The sequence below is a fragment of the Danio rerio genome, chromosome 7, assembly GCF_049306965.1.
Source record: "Danio rerio strain Tuebingen ecotype United States chromosome 7, GRCz12tu, whole genome shotgun sequence".
Lineage (NCBI taxonomy): Eukaryota > Metazoa > Chordata > Actinopteri > Cypriniformes > Danionidae > Danio > Danio rerio.
The window spans coordinates 51,931,229-51,954,729 of NC_133182.1; the positions used below are offsets into that span (position 1 = coordinate 51,931,229).

Here is a 23,501-nt window from a genome sequence, read left to right on the forward strand (position 1 = left end):
TAATTCTGACTTCAGCTGTATACGTTATGAGCTGCGCATTTGTTTACAGTCTGAGGTGTTCACTGCTTTGTAGCCACAACGCAGCCATGACTTGACTGCATTTGGATGTGTATTCTTCCATAACACTGAATCGATTGTTGTCCTTGTGGAGACCCTTGGTGTCCTAAATGTAGGAAACAGAGATTTACTGAGAAAACAAACAGGGGAGCACAGAGTGTACCGAAGGACTGCATCCAAGGAGAAGCTATAAGATTCTCTGAATATTAATTGCCTGATTTACCACCAAATACATAACCCTGCTAGAAAAGTAAGTTAATCATTTAGATCATTTTTGCGGTGTATTTATTTTTTAAACTAAGGATAAATAACATAAAAAAGTAATGAGGAAGAGTGGACGTATATTCTGCAAGTGGTATAATGGCTTTAATCAGAGGAAAGACCTTCATCGTATGCAAATAAACATCTTTTTTCCAATCTTTTGGGACAAACAAACCACATCTAAACCGTTTTTTAAAATGACTTAAAGGGATAGTTCACCCAAAATTAAAATTTTTCCATGATTTACTCTCTACCCTTAAGGTACCTGAGGTATTTGTGAGTTTCTTCTTTTAACTGAATCCAATCCAGTTATTTTAAAAATTATGTTGGGCTTTGCCAATGCTACAATGGCAATAGTTGACTGATTTTATCAGCAGTATAAAAGTAGTCCAATAAAGCACATCCATCCATATAAAATGCGCCTCAAGGGGCTCTGGGGGTGAATAAAGATATCCTTTAGAGAATCCATGTGTTTTTGTTGGAAAAATACCCGCATATACAACTTAATAAACGTTTTGTGTAATGACCAATGAATGGTGTCTGTCATCTTTATTTTATTCTTTTTGAGGTGCGTTTTTTTATGTATAAGAAGCATGGAAAAGACAATAGACAGCATTTGCTGTGACTAAATCATTCTATAATTTTCATTTTTGGGAGAACTAATGCTTTAAGGACAGTGGCAATTTTACAGAATTGACTCTTGTGATCAAAAATGACTTCAAAGGAAAAGACTGGAGAACGTCCAGTTGGCGAAGCTTACTTGCTCTCATTCTCTATTATGCAACCTTACCTCTAACAACCTATACAACCATATCAGCAGGGTTGTAGAAATTATATATATATATATATATATATATATATATATATATATATATATATATATATATATATATATTAGGGGTGTAACGATACACTCAGCTCACGATACAATGTGTATCACGATATAATGTTCACGATTCGATTTGTATCACGATATTTGGAATAAAAATTTAAAAGTAAACTGAAATGCACATTTTACCAAGTAAACTATTTTTTATGTATTTCTTTTGTTTCAACTTGTTAAACTGAACCTTCTTTAAGAAAATAAATTAAACAGGCCTGTCTCTGGAAAATAAAACAATTTAAAAACTTCTTTAAAATATTATTGAAATGACAGAGACAAAATTAAGGAACAATTTAAGTAAAGGTGCAAAAAAATAAGCTTTCTATTCAATTGAATTTAACAGTAAGAGCTTAAGGCTTTGCTTGGTCACTTGCGTTTTTTGTGTGTGCAAAAAAAATCCACATTTCCAGGTATTTAATTTATATTTAATTCAATTCATTTGGAGATATCTCTAATTACAATTGTGACTAGTCAAAACTCATTTAGAGATATCTGCAAATATTTTTCAATGGAAGTCAATGGAGGAATATGACTAGTCATAATATATTTGCAGATATCTCCAATCTGATTTCGTACTAGTACAATTGTAATTGCAGATATCTCTAATTGTCATTCTGACTAGTCGAATTATAATTATGACTAGTCAAAATATAATTAGAGATATCTCAAAATATATTTATGGATAGTCAGAACAAAGGTTTAAATGCTAAAACGGCTTGCCATACGCGCCCGTCTATCAAAGTCCGCCCTCTGTAGTAACAGCTCACGGTCAGCTCACGTCATGTGTGATTTTGCGGCGGGAACATTATATGAAGACAGAAAGATATTTTATGGTGAATTGTACCTTATAAATACAGTATGTGACTCTTTCAACACCATTAGAAGGTATCCCTGTCGCTGTGCAAAGTATGTAAATCACTGTGAAGACTTTAAAACTTAGGATGTTTGACCCAGTATGCGTGTCAAAAAGCGGACGAGTCTAAAGCAATGACTGATTCTGATTTTGAGAGGATGGGCCATCCTCTATTTCAGCTTCACTCATCTTGGTCTGCTAACATTACTGCTGCTGCAATCTGAACTCACTTGCGACAGCAGGTGGAACGTAGCTCACGTGCAAACAGCTCAACTAATAAGAGAAAACGGACGTCATATCGTAATCAAATCGTCATAACGCCACGATGCATATTGTGACATTTTTGCATCGCAATAAATCGTACAACGATAAATCGTTACACCCCTAATATATATATATATATATATATATATATATATATATATATATATATATATATATATATATATATAAATTAGTGAAAGTACTGATACAGAGAGACAATTTCACTCAACTGACCTTAAGCATGAGTACCTTTACTTTTAAATATGCCAGCCCAGGTGATTCTGTTGAATTTAAACTGCCTTTAAGATCGGGGGTGCATTTTCGAAAATAAATGTTAACCAACTAAACGTCCAAGTTACAACATTTCAAACATAGTTCGTTGAATTGGTGTTTTCATCTATCCAACGAACATTTGCAAACAGCGTTGCAAACTTGTATACCTCTACCTCAAGAGCTGTAGTTAGAAGTATAGTTCCTGGCTGTGTTTTATTTCTTTTAAACATTCCAAGATTTAAACTCAGAATGATTAAAACAACCATTAAAATAATCTCTCTTAATTTGCTTTCAAAGTATTTTTGCACTTTATTTTTAGCAATCTTCATCTTGACAATTGCGCTCCCTTCGCAGTGCACTTTGAAAACATTTATGCCATTTTAAATGCAGCCATGACAAATGTCATGACAAAAGCTATAGGTGACCTATTATTTAAATGCGGATTTTACAGTTCGTCTCCAAAGCTTGTGAAAACAAAATATATAGCATACGTTTATGGTTTCAGTTCATAATACATTATTTATTGAGAAATGTGTCAGTACTGTATATGACATGGGCCTGTTGGTTAGAACATTTCTGCAATGGCTTTACTTTGTCAAATTGTAAAAGTAAAAATAAATAAACAATATCCTACATAAAAATAATACTAATAATTATAATAATAATAATAGCAATAATAATAAATTACCTCTAATAATAATAATTGTTGTTATAAAAATATGTATTTGTCTTTCCTTAATAAATAACCTACTGTAAATTACAACCATTAGCCTAACTCGATTTCTATAATTTATATATGAAATTATAATACGTGTTATTAAGTGGTTATAGAATAAAATATGGAATATTCTCTATGACATTTGTAAAGGGCACATATACTGGTCCTATATGTGCATTTACATATATTTCAATTAATATGGAAAACGAGTAGATGTTTTTACCAAAACTAATATTATATTTTTTTTTAAATATATATGTGCCTGTAAAACAATAATTTGCACAAAAAAAGTAATGGGGTTCTTCTCTAAAGAAGTAGTTACTCCACTGTGTTTAGAGCGCCATTATGGATGTTTTAAATTATAACTAACATGGTTCAAACAATGGATGTGCGACAAAGCAGCTTCGGTTTTGGAAAACACTCATCACTACATCGTTCTTTTCCCAAACGATGCATCGTACTAAGGTAGTTCAACCACCAGTTAAACGCACTCCTGTTTTGTTTAAAATCAATTATCTTCACTGCTTGATAAAGATACAATATGACGTGGGTCTGATAGCAGACAAGAAGCACTTTATTAAATTTCATAGTTATGTGCTATGTCTTTACAAAATGAACATTTATTTTACCACAGTTTTCACATTAGGTTTTCTGTGCTTTTCTTACACTTCAACAGCTATATGAATGCTTAAGTCTATTTAACTGACTATATTTTGATTAAATTACATTATCCATGCTGAAAATCGAACCTTATGACTTTGAGAATAGTCACATCAGTGTTTCAAGAGTTCACACTTAGATATTGCTTGACAGCTGTAAGCAGGTTTGGCATGCTGTCCCGGGAGAGAACCCTGAGCTCGGAGATAGTTGAGCCCAGGGCTCCCGCCAGGTCCATAGAGCATGTGAAGGGAGTACGAGATCAGGTGGTTCTCGAGAGCTCCCCTTTTTGTAAAGGAGAAAAGGAGGAGAAAGGGGTGGATGGGGGGTTTCTTCGGAAAACGAAGATAAGGGAGTAATGTCTAGCTAGGCTACTTATAGTGGGTTAGGATAGATCTGATTGGCTAACTAATGAGTGTAGATAGGTGGCCAGCTGCTGTCAATTATATCACGTGCTCCTCTTGAAATTAGTTTAAAAACTTCACTTCAGCGAAAGTGTAACGATGGCTAAAAACACTTCTGTAAAAATAGCCCATTGAAAATGCAAGTATATCTGGTCAAAAGTACTTAAAAGTGTGTAAAGGGAAAATAGTACAGCTTTAAATGATGACTTAAAATGTTCAAATAACCTATCAAAATAATTTTGTGATGCAAAGTGATATACAAAAAAAAAAAAAAACATTAAATACACTGTTTGTTTAAAAGGATTAAACAAAACAGACAAAAAAAAAAAACATCTCTCTGCCTTCAGAGTTAGTGATACACATTCCAGAAACATTCCACACACAAAACCAGAACATATGTTGAATTAATGATGAGGAATGACATTGAATTAAACCAATACTGACTTTTAAAGAGCCTTTTCTCAAGTCTTTCTTTTCAACTCCTCGTCTGCAATAATTAATATTTCGCTTAATCAAATTCTTTATTCGGGGAATTTATTTCAGTTTATTACAGTTGGTTTCTCAGCATCTACTAATAGGTAATTATTTGGAATTAAGTAGATTAATTATTGGAAAAGGAACTGTTGCCCTAGCCATTACTCAACATATAATTATGCACTCCTGGTAAGAAGACTACCGAATGTTGGTTTTAAATTAATTAACATTCATTTCTTTGTTTATTTAGCTTGTAACTGTAATGTGGATTTTGTGTGTAAAATCAAGCAGTGTGTGTTCTATGTTCATATCAAGCATGCATGCATGGGTGTAGATCATTATGTGTATAATATGGAAGTAAATGAAAGGCAAAAATATTTGTTTTAAGGCCTAAATAAATTTGCTGTGAAAATATTAATATGCATATAGTATTTTGCTTCCCTTTTATCAGATAACTAATATGTGATTGATAAAATGGCATTATGTTACAACAATGCAGTAATAATGTTTAATCCCAATCAGCTCAAATGTGATAAAATGAGTATCTTGAATATCCCTAGTGCAGAGTTTGTTAAAGATGTTTGATATTTATGGGTAAAGAATATAGAGGCTCTAAAATCCGTCAGAAGCAGTAACATAATTATACGTTTTTCTTCTTTTTCATTGAACAAAAAGTCATTTGCAATAGTAAGGGTGGAAATTAAGCCCAAAATTTGGTTTAAACTCTAAAAATGTGCGGCCAGCCTTAGAAAGCACATTCTTATTTAACATTAGGTTTAATATTAAAGTTATCATATTACAGAAAAAGTTCTGATGCACTTTTTGATGGCAGATGAGCTTAGAATGAAGAACTCATGTGGAATACGATCATATTTGAGCAGTGGGTGTCTGTTTGAGATGTAACAAAAAAGCTGAGAAACCCTTATTTTCAAAGCTGAATTGAGAGAGTTACGTTTTATTTTAATAAGTTTTCTCAAATAATCTGTTTCTTTAAACCTTATTGCTGTTGTGTTATCTTTACGCTTTTGTGTTTTTCATCATGTGTTAATAAAGTTTCTGCAGAACACCAAAGCAATTAATTGAATTGACATAGGAGACCTTAAAGAATATTCTGGCTTTGCAAAGAGTACTGAAGAAAAAATTCTATCTAAATGCATTAGATGAACAATTTACTTTCAAAGATCATGAACTCCAGCAAAGAGCAAGGACAAGCCTTGCATGTGTGTTTGAATAATTGTTAAATTGCTGTTGATTATTAAAATGCTGTCATTGATTAAGTGATTGAGAATCTGAAAAGAGCTCAATTCCTATAGGTAATTGCCAACATTTTATATATTGAAAACTTTGTATTTCATTTTATATAGATTTTTTTATTCATATTGATTTCTTAATGATATTCTTTCCGCTGAATATTTGTCAGTTAATACCAGTATATAATGAGACTTTTTCACAATCACACACACTGAAAAAAAATATCTGTTAAATTAAGAGGTAGACAAAATGGCGACTGTTGTTGGCAGTATTTTACCATACGATACACACTGTAAAAAAAAAATGTCTAATAGATATGGTAAGCTACCATATTTCCTTCATCTATAGTGTTAAGGTGCAGTATGTGACACCCAGTGATTGAACTAGGTATTGCACACTTGGTTTAAAACAAAGGCAAGCACAGGTTGCCAGATTGCCGTCTTTAGAACTTTGACTGCATACAGTGATACAGCATGTGCATTTAATAATGTTAAAGAATAATGTGTATTAATCAATTATAAACCTTACCATTTCCACCGTTACAATGTAATCTGCTCATCTAATGTTTATGTTCGTAATATTCATATTATTTGCTAATTAATAACCATCTCATGTGGAACTCTGAATCTGCGTCTCATTTTGGAATCTATTACTGTCCACCAGAGGTTGCATAGACGCACATATTGAGGGCCTTCCTGACTGAATGAATGAAAAACGCTGTTTTGTAGTAGTACTAGTATTGGGCGAGTTAAATGACCAAAACAAAGACAGATGTTCCAGCACGTAACGCTCATTTTCAAAAGCAGAATATCTGACTTTAGCATTGTTTTTTTTCAGATAAATAAGAATGCTCACTTAGCATGTTTCTTAAATATCTGCAAACATACTATGGTATTTTTATGATTTAGAAGAGTCAAAAACTTACATACAGGAACTTTAATACACCAATGATTTGAAGTACTAAAACCTACACATCAGATGCTTTGTCAAAAAGGCCAAAACACAACCATAAGCATATGGTGATGAGAAAGCCCCATGATGAACCAATGTTCATCGCAATTAACATACATATATCTAGAAGGCACTCTGTGTTATTCACACAACTACAAAGCACCATCATAGTAACATAAATTGAAAGTAATGGTATAAACATCTGATGTCAACATTAGATGTAACATACTGTAAAACTATGACAGCAAATCTATGCCGGTGATGTTTATATAAAACTAATTACTAATGTACATAACTGATGAGGAAAAAATGGAATTTTGATAGAATTTTGAGCTGATAGGGTTATTTTCGTTGGTTATTTTACTATAGTAATGGCATTGTTAAAGGTTCAAGTAACTCTCAAACTGTTTTTTTTTTTTTTTTTTTTTAAGATTTTAACAGATTTATGTTATGGATATTTTAGATTTTTAATTTTTGTATATATTTTTGTTTTAATATTTGTTTAAACATGATTATAATGATATAATGAAACATAAATTGTGGTTATGCGTATAAATTATATGAAATTGTGAATAACCTATCATATACAGTTGAAGTCGAAATTATTAGCCCCCTTTGAGTTTTTATTTTTTTTATTTTTTTCCTAATTATGTTTAACAGAGCAAGGAAATTTTCACAGCATGTCTAGAGATGAGTTCTTAAAACTATTATGTTTGGAAATGTGTTGAAAAAATCTTTCTGTCAAACAAAAATTGGGGAAAGACATAAACAAGGGGGCTAATAATTCTGACTTTAACTGTATGTAATAGACCACTAAATTACTGTTTATTTCTTTGCATTGACAGTTGTTTCCCCCCTTTTTTTTCCCCGGCTCTGGCGGCCATGCACACTCCACCCTTTGCTCGTAGCATTCCACGACCATCATGGAGGTTTTTTTTTTAATTCTGAGATAGACTTGAACTAAAAGATGGGGATTTCATGACTTATTAAAAAGCATAAAAAGTGAAGTGTCATGAAGTGTCATCCTGAGAAAGTCAATTGATCAAATTATATATTAAGGAAACTTACTGTTTACCAGGTTACAGACTTTAACAGTAGCATTTTTACTGTTTTAATTATAATTTTTTTTACCATTTAATTCACGGCCATGTTTTACAGTGCAGATATAGAGACTGGTTTGAAATCAAGTGCATAATAGTTTGTAAATTTCTTACACATGAATAATTAAGCATGCAAGATGCCTTATGGTTTGCTCATTTGCAATTTATGTGGCAAAATGGTTTTTAAAGTCATTCTCGTGTCTCCAATATTTGATGCAGGCCTGTTGCTAATAACTCAATCAATACCCGAGAGATCAGTGAGCTTCCTCTGTAAATTCCTTGGTTATTTTTGGTAATGAAAAAGAGGCTCCTGCCAGGACATGCCCTGATTACCTCACGCATGCCATTAAATGTGCGTCCATTGGAAGTTCTCTCAGCTTCGCACAGTAAGGTGTCAATTATGCTGCTGCTAACTAACATTCATTGCCTACCGGTGAGATTAGCGTCTCACTGTGACTAAATCAATCACGGCCCTCAGTTTTAACAATTTCATAAGCTGATCAGCCACACAGATGCACAGCGAGAACATCTGAGACATTTTACAGCAAAATAGAGCGTCACTCACAAGACAGACAGATTATTCAAAATAAAATCATTACTTTTACTCTGTAAAGAAGGTGGTGTATAAAAGACAGAAATATTTGGAGTTGAAGATCACTAATACACTCAAAAAATGATTGCTGCTGCTTATTCAAACTACTTTAAAAATTAGCTGAAACAACAAGTCTTGAAACTTGTTTTACGACAACTTAATTGTTTTATGTTCAATCCATTTAAATTAAATGAGTTACAGTGTACATGGTAAAAAAGATGGGTTTCAAACTATCCCTTGATATTGTCTCAACACAAATCGATTATTCATTCATTCATTTATTTTCTTTTCAGCTTAGTCCCTTTATTAATCCGGGGTTGCCACAGTGGAATGAACCGCCAACTTATTTAGCACATGTTTTTTTTATGCAGCGGATACCCTTCTATCTGCAACCCATCTCTGGGAAAAATCCATACACACCCATTCACACTCATACACTATGGACAATTTAGCTCCAATTCACCTGTACCGCGTGTCTTTGAACTGTGGTGGAAACTGGAGCACCCAGAAGAAACCCATGAACGCAGAAAGAACATGCGAACTCTACAAAGAAACGCTACCCGACCCAACCGAGGCTCGAACCAGCGACCTTCTTGCTGTGCCACCGCATCGTCCCAAATCAATTAAGTTAACGTAATAGTTTTTACTTATTTAAGCAGATTGCACAAAACAATAAGTTTACCTAAATATTGTTGATTCATCTCATTTTAAATAAGTAATTTGAGAAAGCAGCAAAAAATTATTATTTTTTTGAGTGTAGAATATATATAAAGGACATACCAGTTTTTATTCAGATATTTTTTTAACAACAGACTTTAAGCCAAGAACTGACAAAATCTCAAGTTTGTGTTGATTCAGATGTCCCGATTCAATTAGATCCTTATTAACAAGCTCTTAATTTGATTTAATTCAATTCCTTATCTGGCTCAGTGAATATAGATTTAACACAAATATTGATATAACTATTGATATTTCTAAACATGAATAATAAATGCTTAATTTCAGATGCATGTGTACATTAAAATAGAACCCATGGACATCTCTATTTCAGATAAATATAAAAGACACAAAATATAGCAGAATTTCTCAGTCAAAGCCGATGGCTAGGCCCACACTGAATCTGCGTGTGCAGAAATTCCGCGGATATTTAGCCCATCATTGAGTCTGTTTATTTAGTTGTGTGTAAATAAGTGTAAATTTATATTTATTTAGGTTTTTTTATGTATATAATTTCAGTAATATTATTGACTAATATGAAAATGTTCATATAATTTATTAACAATACAGTTTGTAATGTTTTCTGTCTTTTAGTAGATATATAATATGAGAGACTTGCTTTGTTTACTAAATAAATGGATCTAATAGGATTTGCATTGTAAACATTAAATAAAAGTTCAAAGTGTCTTATTTGTTATTTAACACATTAAGTTGGTCACTCTTTATTTTGATGGTCCGTTTGATGAATTAAGTTACATTGCATCAACATGCTAACTAATTCTCATTAGATTATAAGTAGACTGTTAGGGTTGGGGTTAGGGTGAGGGTTAGTGTAAGTTGACATGTACTTGCAAAGTTTTTTTATAGTCAGTTAAATCAATGTCTGTTGAATGTATTTATTTTTGCAGACTACTAATATTCAAATGGAAATAAAGTGTCACAGTTAAGTTTTTCGTTTCGATACACCCAAAATAATTCCACATAAATCCGCAGATTATTCAATATTCTGCACAGAATATTGCACAGAACACAATCAACAAGAGCAGACAACTATTTTATTTTTTATTCTTTTGCTATTTGACCAATATTAAAGTCCTAAACAGTGTATTATTAGGCTGCTGTTGTTAGCTCCAAATTGCTTTTACTTTGGATATGACCTGCATTTGGAATAAAACACTAGAAGAGTCATGAACTACAGTAATTCATTACTTTTTGTTGTAAGGCAGTAGGCATTACTAGGCCCACACGGAATCTCTGCAGATTTTTAGCCCATTATCGAGTCTATTTATTTACTTGTGTAAATGTATCTTTATTGATATAATTAAATTAATTTCAGTAAAATTATTGACTAATATGAAAATGTTCATTTGATTTGCGTACAACACAGTTTGTAAAGTATTTTTTTCTGTCTTTTGGTAGATATATTATATGAGAGACTTGCTTTGTTTACCAAATAAGTGCATCTAATTGGGATTGCATTGTAAACATTGATTAAAGGTTAAAAAGGTATTATTTTTTATTTCATTTATTAAGTTTTTAGTTATAATACTCCTAAAATCATTCCGCATAACGCTGCAAATTTTTTCCAAAATTCCTCGCTGAAACAGCAAAAAATTTCCACAGATTGTCTGGCCCTAGGCATTACTAATCAATGTTTTGTAAAATGTTACACTGTACATGTTCAGTAACACTTGCATTACGACACACTTTTCACCCAAAATTAAATGTTGTAAAACAAAAAAAAATCACAAGATATGAGTTTTTGTCATTAGAAGGCGCATATTAAAAAAACAGTCAAAGGCGTAGTGTTATGATGCCATGAATGAGTGCGGGAAATGTAGTCTTCACATCTGACAGGACTCAAGCAGAAATCATGTTCATGGATGAGCCAGTTTCTTAACTAGTAGGTCATGACCTAAATGTGAATTGACTAAATGAGTGGGTCATATAGAGTTCTTATGATGATTTTTAAAGTCATGATTGTGTGAAAGCAGCAAAGAGTGAGTGGTTTCAGTGGTAGTGTGAAGGCAATGCACATCTAATGCTCCAGCACATAAATTCCCACCGCTTTCACAATTAAGTGTCAGTGTAAACTGTGAGTCTGCTTGCAAGATAAAAATACAAATATATACTGTGTGTGAAATTCTGTGCCTGACATGAAAATCTTGCTTGACATGTTCATAATAGCAGTAACACAGGCACAATTTTGTTATGTGTTATGAGTTAATATGTCTCTCATTAAAAGAAAATAAACTTTTCCAAGCAGTGGGCTGTTATACTCTTAAAATAAGCATGCACAAAACATATTGTACATCACTTCATTACAAATAAAGGGGGGAAAAATGACCAGCATTCAAACTATTTTTAAACAACTGTCGTGGCTCTTGATACTTTACTATTATCTAATTGTATGATCAAAAACTGTTTTCGTGATGCTATTTACAGTGTTAGATAACAGAAAAGAAAAAAAAAAAGAAAATTGGGTTATTGATTACTCACCCTTATGTTGCTTCAAACTTACGTTAGTACAAAAGTATTCTTGTAGATTTAAATATTTCTTAACCACGCCCCTCCAACTGTCAGAAATGGTGTGCAGGGGGAGTCTATGTGCAGGAATTCCCATCTTTCTAAATAAGATTCCTACTTTACTACATTCAACAAACATTAATTGATGGGGTGACTTTTTATCTTTGGGTTAGCTCTACCCTTTAATAACATAATAAAAAAAAAATTGGGTGGACCCTTTATTGTTTATTCAAAGATAGGCAAGGCAAGGCAAGTTTATTTATATAGCACATTTCATACACAGTGGCAATTCAAAGTGCTTTACATAAACAAGAATAAAAGAAACAAGTAAAATAAAAATAAAAACAAATAATAAAAATGCGTAAAAACAAAACAAAACATAAAAACAGGTAAAATGTGATATAAAAGAATGAAGAAGAAGAGAAAAACATGATAGTGCAATCTGTCGATGTTTTAAAATGTGGCCAATTGGTAAATATCAGATTTCCGTAGTCCTAAACTGACCTGTCCCACATAAGCAAAAGAACAGCTATACAGTGTAAACTTTCTGATTGTGCACACATTGTGTATAATGATTCTGCAGACAACCACAGTATATTTTCTGAAGTATAAATAGTTTTTTTGCTAGTACCGATGCTTCACAGGCTCATTCTGAAATTGCAACCCTATATACATTACTGGAGATCGCATATTATGTAGCCAGAGGTACGTATGGCTGCATTTAATCTTTAAAATGGATGACTTTCCTGTTGTTACAGTACCAGTTTGTCCAGTAGGTGGACTTGAGAAACAGTTAGGGTTTGACGGTTTAAGTCCGGAGAAAAACGGTTTCAGAAAGCTGGTAAGACAAAAACAGAAAGCCAAAAAATAAAATAAACAAGTAAATAACAAGGTGAGAATGTGGTAAATTCTGAAAATCGGTCAGTCAGTCGATCAGTCAGTCATTCAGTCAGTCAACAGCGGCCTCTGGTGGATTTACGTGAGAAGAGCAGGTGCAAATGGCACTCCTGAGAGAAATTTGAGACCTCTACAAGCATACACAGCTACTTTTGGTGGATTTGTGAAAACAAAAACTGCTTAAAAAATCTATACAGCGGTACATTTTTTAGAATGAGCCTGGGTTGTAATAATGTGAATCTCGAAGTCTGAAACCTTAAATTAGTGTTATGTGATTGAAAAAATGATACTGTAAGTAATCAAACAAGTGCAGATTTAATACCACATATGAAAGTGGCACACTTGGTATAAAAAATACTAGATGCCATGGACTTTCTGTTCACTCTGGGAAACAAAAACAGATCAGAGGCAGCGTGAAATAACTCTAAATAACACTATTCTAGTGGTTTTGTTTGTTTTTTTTTATACTTTAATAAAAAAATCTTATGTATTGTGCCATCAAGTTTTCTTCTGCAGTAACTCAAAAGGAAAACAGCATCATGTAACACTACATTTCTAAGACAGTAATATTGTAAGATTCAATTGCGTATAACTTTTTTGTTTTTGCAAAAAGTCATGAACGTGAAGTGATTTCAGCTCTCGCATACTTGGATATCTCATTCTGCGCAATGCTTTGGGTGTATCTGCCACAGAAAACCACTTGTCAGTTTATTTAAACCATTTTTAAAAGTCATTTAACGATTTTGCTTCTTCTTTGTGTTCATCCATGTAATGTACTCTAATGTAAATGAGCAACACTTTGCTGTTGATATATGGCCCAGCCAACCGCTCATCCCCTGATGTGCTCTCGAAAAACCCTTAGAAAATCCCTGGAATACATAATGTAGAAATTAATTAACTCATAGCCTTTAAGAATCGATTTCAAGATGTTTTTTAAACAAAAAATAATATAATTTTTGCCAGTACTCCATCTAATACAATAGTTATATCAACCAACATTCACATCATGCATTGAGGTTTTTGTATTATTGAAGTCATGCAACTTTAACCAACCACGCTTGATGCCATACTAATCACAAAGCTCTCTATCTCATACTTTATTTACTTTTCAACTGTGCTAAAGACATTCTAAGAGTAAAGTCACAATTATGAGCTTGCTCTTGTAAATGAAAGCATCTCTGTAACACTTTGTAATAACAGTACTTGAATAATCGTGTAATAATACCTGAATAAACACTTGGTTCAACATGGACTAATGATTAGAAAAGGCAGGAACTAATCATGAACTGAACAAGAGAGAAACTTGAGTATAAAGGTCTAATGGAATCATACATAAATAACGGCCAATTTATCTACTTCTTCTCCATGTTGGATAGTTCATGCATTAATTAACTTGTGGGGAGAAAATAAAACATGCGTGAGAATAAATAAGAAGAACTATGACTTTGACTTTAACATGGATGATTTAAAACTGTTATATAAATGTTTATGTTTCCATGTGCAGTTATGTGACATACTGTGTAGTGACAGGATGATACAAGTGTGGTGTCTTACGTGCATTAGTCTATTCAAATGTAGTCTCATTCATGTTGAGATTTTAGTTGTTGATTTAAAATGTTTAGTTATAGCTACTTTCCATGACTTTCCATCAATGGGATGCTTATTAGTATCCCACAATACCATAATGCTGACATTTTAATCTAATAAATATTCCTTATTTTGTAATTGTAAATTATCATTAAAGACAAGTTTGCATCTGCATACACTGTAAAAAACTGCTGGGTTCCACACAATCAATAAGTGTTGGGACATTCATTCATTCATTTTCCTTCGGCTTAGTCTCTGATTTATCAGAGGTCGCCACAGCGGAATGAACCGCCAACTATTCCAGCATATGTGTAACGCAGCGGATGCCCTTCCAGTCTTAACCCAGTACTGGGAAACACCTGTAATACACTCTCACATTCACACATGCACTCATACAATATGGCCAATTTTGTTCACCCAATTCACCTATACCTACACAAACACGTAACTCCTCACAGAAATGCCAACTGGTACAGCTGGAACTCGAACCAGCGACCTTCCTGCTGTGAGATGACAGTGCTAACCACTGAGCCACCATTCAGCCTGTGTTGAGACATGAAAGAACTTATTACTTAGTAAGTTAACAGATTAATAAGTATTAGTTAACATATTAGGGTATTTTTTTTTTCAAAATTGAAGTGTATTAAACATAAACAATAAAGTTGTCCCACCAAAACTCTAAAATTGTGTTGTTTCAATTTATTTTAAATAAGAAATTTGAACAAACAGCAAACATAAATTTTTCATGATTGTTTATGTATTTTTAAACGTTTTTAAGATTTACTTTTTGTGGTGGTGTATATAGAAAGATGTGTGCTTAGTGCATGTTTATTGGAGAAGTTTGCTTTAATTCAATTTTTACACAACTACACACTACCTCACTTACCTATTTTTGCATATGTATTTATATATTGCTTGTTTGCACCGTAGGCTGAGAATACTGTAATTTCATCTGTGCTGTATATCAAGAATGTTCAGCATATTTGACAATAAAACTGACTTGACTTTTAATCGGATCATCCAAAATCTAATGACTTTTTTCTTTAGTAGAAGAGTAAAGAACTTTATTCCTGATACCTTGATATTCTTGACACATTAGAAGCATCTAAACCAGACCCCTTAGTTTTTCACGATTTTTACTAATAAAAATGATTGATTTAGTGATAATTTCCAGAAATTTGCTGAAAATTTTCTCATAAAAAACTATATATATATATATATATATATATATATATATATATATATATATATATATATATATATATATATATATATATATATATATATATATATATATATTTAGTTCCATTGCACGTTTGTTAGATGTTTGCTCCCACTTTCTTTTGTAGTCTGAAGCACGTCATATGCACAAAATGTCCAATTCCCCCATGTTATTCACTCAACTTGCACTACAGGATGTGTAATCGCATCTTTGCATGTAAATCTCCAGCGCTTCATCGTCTTCGTCTTCTTACTGCACAGGCTACAAAACAATTCTGTCTATGTAATTAATTCCATGTAATGTTTGGATTGTGAGGACACAGGTGGGACGTCATTTTTCAAGAGACACTTAAATAGATCACGTGCGATGTGTCTATAAGTCATGTAAAACTGTTAATTGAAACCTGATATAAATATAATTTGATTATATGGTCTGGAATTTGATATTTTATGAGACTGTTTGCGGTTATTTTGCGTTTAAATTAAGAATTTTGCAGGATTGCAAAAATGTGGGACTTTTTGTTGATTTTGTGTTGGATTCAGAGAAAAAAAAAACTAGGGGGTCTGCTGCAGGCAAATTTGAATTAAGAGCAGTGTAACATGGCACTACATTGAGGTGAAGTGAAAAGATTTATAATATTATTACTTTTAATCCACAGTGTCAAAACAGTCCTGAGCACATTAGCAACTCACTCTTCACTACATTTTTTGTGCATAAATCACAACATGAAGGCACTGAAGGAAAAATAAATAGCCAAAACTAGGTGATGACAGTTAGCATCAGGGCTGAACTAAAGTATATCATTTGAGCATTGACATCACAATGTGTGTATCCACAATAGTCACATCTGAAAATGTGATTGTTTATTAAAGATTAAAACTTAAATGCATTTTTAAAAATTATTTATATAATGATGACCATGTTATTTTACATTTCATTTGTACTTAATTACTGATAGACACCTGATAGATACTGGCAGACTTATTTTTGCTCTTTCATATTTATATATGCTTGTAATTTATTATATCTTTGCATAAAAATAGATTTAATTATCCCAGTTGGTCTAAATAAATTAAATTGCCTGAAATAGACTCATTCGAATAATCTGGTGTTATTATATTCATATTGCTATGTATATTGCAGCAAAACAAAAAGTAACGCCTTATTTGAATGATCCATTTGAGTATCAGTAGACTATCTGCTTAATATGCTCCTTTAACAGACATTTAACTGACTATAAAAAAACTTTGCAAGTACATGTCATCTTACACTACCCCTAAACAAACCTAACAGTCTACTTATAGTCTAATGAGAATTAGTTGGCATGTAGATGCAATGTAATATAAATTCAACAAATGGACCATCAAAATAAAGGGTGACCAAACAAAATATCGCAACGACAGATCTTTCCAATACCATGGAGCCCTAGATAGCATTTGTTTAACAGCAATAATACAAAAATAACGCTAAACTAATAGTGTGCGATTCAGTGATCGATTCTGCAGATTTCATAGTAACCATGAAATTATTTACATTTAATTAAAACTCAACTTTGTTAAAAACTCTTTAAAAACTTCTTTATTAATTAATTAATGCATGGACATGAATATTAATACAGAGCGCAAGCATGCACTAATATGTAGTAAAGGTTACTTCATATGTACAGTAACTCCATTTGCAGTCGCAGCTAAGTTTAGCTCTTCATTAATCATATTTTTTTCCTGCCTTCACTAATTATCTCTATTAGTACATGGTTATTCATGTACCCTTATTTAAAATTATCACAAGCAATTTTATGAGACACTGAAAGTTTAAAAGTGAGTTTATAAATGATCTAGGTATCCAGATTTTCTCTCTCCTTATTTTCCTGTCATTATTTATAAGAATACTGATTATAGAAAACTATTTGCAAACAGAGCAGGTAATAAGACATTTTATTTTTCATAAGAACACGTCAGCAGGTAATGAAAGCAGAGACTTGGAAGCTGAAGGAATTTTTAATTTAGTGTGTGCTCTAGCAATGGCACTTTTCTTGTGAGCTTTGACAATTCGGTTTCCGTGTATCTTCATAGCATGTGCAAGCATATGGCGCCAAATATACAAGCCAAACACACGTCCTTATCTCCCAGATATGCCCTGTAACGGACCTGTCTGCAGCTTAATCCATCCCTCTGACAGCTTGCTGTGACAAGATTTCCATATATCTCATTTTAGTGCATCCCATAAAAGAGCGGTTTTGAGACTTTCACACTCATGGCACTTATCATAATAAATACAAATATAATATTTTAAGCATTAGAATAAGAGTTTTCCACTGGAATTGTTTAACCTTTTTAATATAAAAATATGTTAGAATAATAAAGCAACTTTATCATTCTCTATTCAAATTAATGGTATTAATTCCCCTGTTAATTGCAAGATGTCTCGATTAAGCCAAGAAAGCAGGGACAGAAAATTAGGCTTTGCCGAAGAGATATACCTGACTAAGCTCTGTTAGATATAGTGCTACAAATATAGTGCTTTCAATCACTTATTCCTATGAATTGTTGTTTGTGCTTCATTGTGCAGACTCATTACACAGCATTAAATAGCAGTAATGAGGCTCAATTCATCAGTCAAATTGTAAAAGTACATTTTGCATGTAAATTGCCTAAACAGCAATACTTGTTTTTGTTCGGCATCATCAGAAATGTACGCACAGCCCCATTTGACGGAAGGATTTGTTCCTTTTTGTTATGATAAACTGCAGAAGATCAGCAGAATTTGATGTTCTGTTTGACTGCCATCATGCTACGCTGACACTTCAACATGACATATTTTGCTAACAGATGTATTTTTCTCTTCTTTTTTTTCAGACTGCCTGTAAATGTTTGGGGAGAGAAAATCAGCAGGCATTAAATTATGAATGTTGAACAAGATGACCTCTTTCCATCAGCGCCAGATGTTGAGAGGTCCTAGATGGAAAGGGGCTTGGTTTGACCCCTTGTTTCTCCTGCTTTTAGCCCTGCAGTTGCTTGTTGTCGCTGGACTGGTGCGAGCCCAAACCTGTCCATCCGTATGTTCCTGCAGTAATCAGTTTAGCAAGGTCATCTGCACACGCAGAGGGCTAAAAGATGTCCCCGATGGCGTTTCCACTAACACACGGTATCTAAACCTCCAGGACAATCAAATCCAGGTCATCAAAGTGGACAGTTTCAAGCATCTACGGCACCTTGAGATCCTGCAGCTTAGCAGAAACCACATCCGCAACATTGAGATTGGCGCCTTCAATGGGCTGACCAGCCTTAACACACTGGAGCTATTTGACAATCGTCTTACGACCATCCCCAATGGCGCCTTTGAGTACCTATCTAAACTAAAAGAGCTGTGGCTTAGGAATAACCCTATCGAGAGCATACCGTCTGATGCCTTCAGTCGCTTGCCCTCCCTTCGCCGGCTGGACTTGGGGGAGCTAAAGCGTCTCTCCTACATCTCGAGTGGAGCATTTCAGGGCTTGAGTAACCTTCGCTACCTAAATCTGGGCATGTGTAACCTCAAAGAGGTCCCAAACATACAGCCCTTGATTCGCCTGGATGAGCTGGAGATGTCCGGGAATCAACTCACTGTCATCCAGCCCAGCTCTTTTAAGGGTCTTGTTCATCTCCAGAAGCTGTGGATGATGCACGCCCAAGTCCAAACCATAGAGCGCAACTCCTTTGACGACCTGCACTCTTTGCGGGAGCTCAACCTGGCTCATAACAACCTTACCTTTTTACCCCATGATCTCTATACGCCTTTGCACCACCTGCAAAGAGTGCACTTGCATCACAATCCCTGGAACTGCAACTGTGATATTCTTTGGCTGAGCTGGTGGCTGAGAGAGACCGTACCGACCAACACCAGCTGCTGCGCCCGCTGTAATTCCCCTCCCAGCCTCAAGGGCCGCTACATCGGCGAGCTAGACCAGAGCTACTTTCAGTGCTACGCGCCTGTCATCATCGAGCCACCTGTCGACCTCAATTTGACTGAAGGAATGGCAGCAGAGCTCAAATGCCGGACGAATTCAGTGACTTCAGTCAGCTGGCTAACACCAAATGGCTCCATCATAACACATGGGACACTCAAGATGCGCATCAACGTCCAAAATGACGGAACGCTAAACTTCACTAACGTTACTCTTCAGGACACAGGAACCTACACTTGCTATGTAAGCAACATGCTAGGCAACACTTCGGCCTCGGCAATCCTCAATGTGACGTCAGTTGACAACAGCGGCTTTAGCTACTTCACAACAGTCACCGTAGAGACAATTGAAACCCCAATCGATGGGGAGAGCAGGACACCCGTCCAGCCTTCTTTTGGCTGGGCATCCTCCTCGACCACAAGGGGAACGCCCATTGCCACCGAGAGAGCGTACACCATCCCCGTGACGGAAATAGACATTGATGGTGCTCTCAACGGTTTGGAGGAGGTGATGAAGACTACCAAGATCATCATCGGCTGCTTTGTGGCCATCACGCTCATGGCGGCCGTCATGCTCATAATATTCTACAAGATGCGCAAGCAGCACCACCAGCAGGATCACGACGGGCCGAGTCGCAGCATGGAGATCATCAGCGTACACGAGGACCTGACCAGGGTTCCTGCCATGGAGAGTCACCTGACTCTTCCACCCCTGGAGCATGACCATTACAACCACTATAACTCCTACAAAACTGCGTATAACCACGTGTCTGCTCTCAGCTCGCTGCATAGTTCAGTGCATGAACCTTTACTAATCCAAGCCAGCTCAAAGGATAACGTACAGGAGACGCAAATTTGACCACGTTGGGTGAAACGAACTCTACTAATGCTTTGTCAGTTTTGAAGATGACAGTGTGGATTAAGACATTCAGCAGCGTCATTGAGAGCCAGGGTGTATGTATCATTATTTTAACAAGTGTCTTTACAAATCTTATTTATTTAAAGATATGTGAAGTTATGAAATCATGAGAAAGGTTATCTCTTTTTATTATTTCTAAACTGGGGAATGAATGGTTTATTTCCATCTGCTGGTATAGAATTAAGTTCAACTGCCGTTCTTATCAATGAGATTTTATTTTTAGTCGTGGCATATTACATCCATTTCTCCAGTGTGTTTTCAATTTTGGAGACTGCAAACAAAACCCGGCCCCCGAAAACAGCAGGCGTTAAATCACATGGAGCTCTTAAGATGTGAATGGTGGGCCTGATGGATACGGCAACTCTAGAGAGGTGTATAAATGGTTACATTTCCCCATGAAAAATCCTGTTAGCCAACAAAAAAAGGAAAAGCTTTCATTGTCAGGGCCTGGATTATTCTCCAAATGCAGCTTGTGGGAAAGGAAATATTCCCTGTATTTATAGAAGCGACTGTTCTGAACACACGACTTCCATTCAGAAAATTGGTTTGCATAATTGCCTTGAATTACGGTTCTCGAGTCAAGTCATTATCTAAAATACTCTATGGCATTTCGGCATTCAGCATTATTCACAAAAATCTGTAAATCTATTTATAGCTGCAAATGCCAACATATTAGATGGATTTTATACATCAATGAGCATTAAGGTAGCACAATTACAGTCGGGGTGCCACATGTGTGTTGGATATAACTGGGCGGTTTTCATGACACGCAAGATACTGTTTGAAATAACCCAGAATGGCTGAGGGAATATGATTTCTAAGATTGCACGCTGTGCGGGTTTCTTACAAAAAATGACTATGAGGAAATGAATAATGAAATAAAAAAATAGCCTGCTAATGTCACCATGGAAACCAGTGACCTAGTGGAAAACACACCGAGCAAAATCAGAGTGCAACCCAGTGCTTAAAACATGCCTTTTTATTTATTTATTTATTTTTTTATTTTTTTTTTTTTGAGAGCTGCATTTGTATCTCCAATAGAAGTGATTTGTAAACCACAGGTTCTTGCTGTGAACATGTGCTTTTGTATGTTTGAGTCTTATCTACCACATAATACCAGTAATTATTTTACCATCATCATTGAGTGTTTTGTCGATTCTGTTGCGTATTTCTGGAATGGTTTCATTGGACCGGCAACTGCATACCTCACCTAACATGATTATGATGATGAATGTGCGTCCATGTGCGTGATGCATTGTGTGTTTCTATATGTTTATATGCTCTAGCAGGAAACTCTGTTTTTCACCCAGGCTTGTGTATTGCTTTCTCAAACTGTTTCTCAGAGTTGATAAAACCTGATGTGTGATGTCTCTCTCTCTCTCTCTCCTCCCCGTTTTAATCATTTCGGACAGCATGATAAGAAGATGTGATACTGGTCTCACCAGTCAACTGCTGAAGTAAACCTAATAGGTTCATATGTCAAAGGCATCAGAAAGGTACACGAAGAATATACCTCTAATTCATCACACGTGCTGACAAGCTTCATTTGAAATGGATGTGTTTGCCAGCAAAGAATTCATCAAACAGCATTTTGTACGTAAGCTTGTAATCTTAGATTTTCGCATTGAGTAAACCGAGTCGTCTACTGAATGTGACAAATTTCAAATCAAAGTCAGTCTCATGTGATTATTTTTACATTTAATTCTATGACCCCAGCCTTTTATGTTCGCCTCATTCATATATGGAAGATGAATTATAACCTTATGTTAAGCATTTCATAAATGATGAACTGTTGCTTCCCAGCATATGTGTTTTTTTTATTAATTATTTTTTGTATGCAATTAAAAAAAGAATCCTGCCCTTTTTATTGTACATATTAGGTGGGATAAATTGGGACGCTAGAAGAAAAAAAAAAACAGCATTGTGCTGTTAGGAAAAAAAAGAATGATGAAAATCTCTGTTTTCAGAGGAAGGTCTGTACTGTACATGAATGCTATAGCTTGTTCCAATCTGCTTCAGTGTTCCTGAGCACTGCACCGGTTACAGAGGCTAGATCATTGAATCCTAGAAAATCAGTGTTGGACTAAGCAGATTCTCGTTTCTTTTCTTCTTGTGATTTGTTTGTTACTGGTAACTCATTTTAGATTTCTATGCTGAACTGAAGTGATTTTTTGGCAAGAGAATGTCTCTTTATTGACATATTTCTACAAGAACTGTTACTGAAAATAACCAATAATATTTCTGTCAAACTACATATTTGCTGATCAATTCATAATGCTATGGGGATACAGCTAACTAAGCGTTAACCATGAAAAAAAAAAACACCAGAGATTGTAGTTCATACGGTACATGCTGTAAATGTAAATAAAATGTTTTTTTTTTCTAAAGTGTGAAGTCTGGGACTTTTTTTCCCCCCCAAGTATTTAAAATGATCTGAATGAATGCTCATTTTTAAAGTACAGAATGTGCAATTCCAGTATTCTCTATACAGAAAGCTATAAATAACAGCTGGTGAATCACACTGAGTACAGTCAAGCAGAGCCATTAGTTCTCAAGGTATATGTTAACCTCATTGGAAGCCTTACATTTTATACCCTATATGTTATTAGATATAATAACATGCTTCATCATTAAAATACATGTCTTCCTTGTGGCTCAAGCTTTTATAGAAAGTGTGAGATATACTGTAAAAATGGACCTGTGCTTCCTTTTCTTCAACTTAAAGTTTTCATTGTTTAAATATTACATTCATATGATGTATGAAACCCCCACAGACCAAACAATGACATGCGCTATAGGTGAATTGAATAAGCTAAATTGTCCGTAGTGTGTACGTGTGAATGTGAGAGTGTTTTCCAGTACAGGTTGCGGCTGGAAGGGCATCCGCAGTGTAAAACATGCTGGATAAGTTGTTGGTTCATTGCGCTGGGGCGACTCCTAATAAATAAAAGGA

General features: G+C 34.5%; 1 protein-coding gene across 2 annotated transcripts in view; it reads left to right on the forward strand.

The window, feature by feature from the left end:
* Window positions 1-22,935, forward strand: part of lrrc4cb (leucine rich repeat containing 4C, genome duplicate b) — an 80,296-nt gene extending 57,361 nt beyond the window's left edge. For both annotated transcript variants that reach the window (XM_073907310.1, XM_005166488.6), the window contains exon 2: window positions 18,543-22,935. In XM_073907310.1, coding sequence (XP_073763411.1) covers window positions 18,593-20,488 — 1,896 coding nt within the window. In that variant the 5' untranslated portion in view covers window positions 18,543-18,592 and the 3' untranslated portion in view covers window positions 20,489-22,935. The remainder of the gene's footprint in view (window positions 1-18,542) is intronic.
* Window positions 22,936-23,501: the final 566 nt, after the last annotated feature.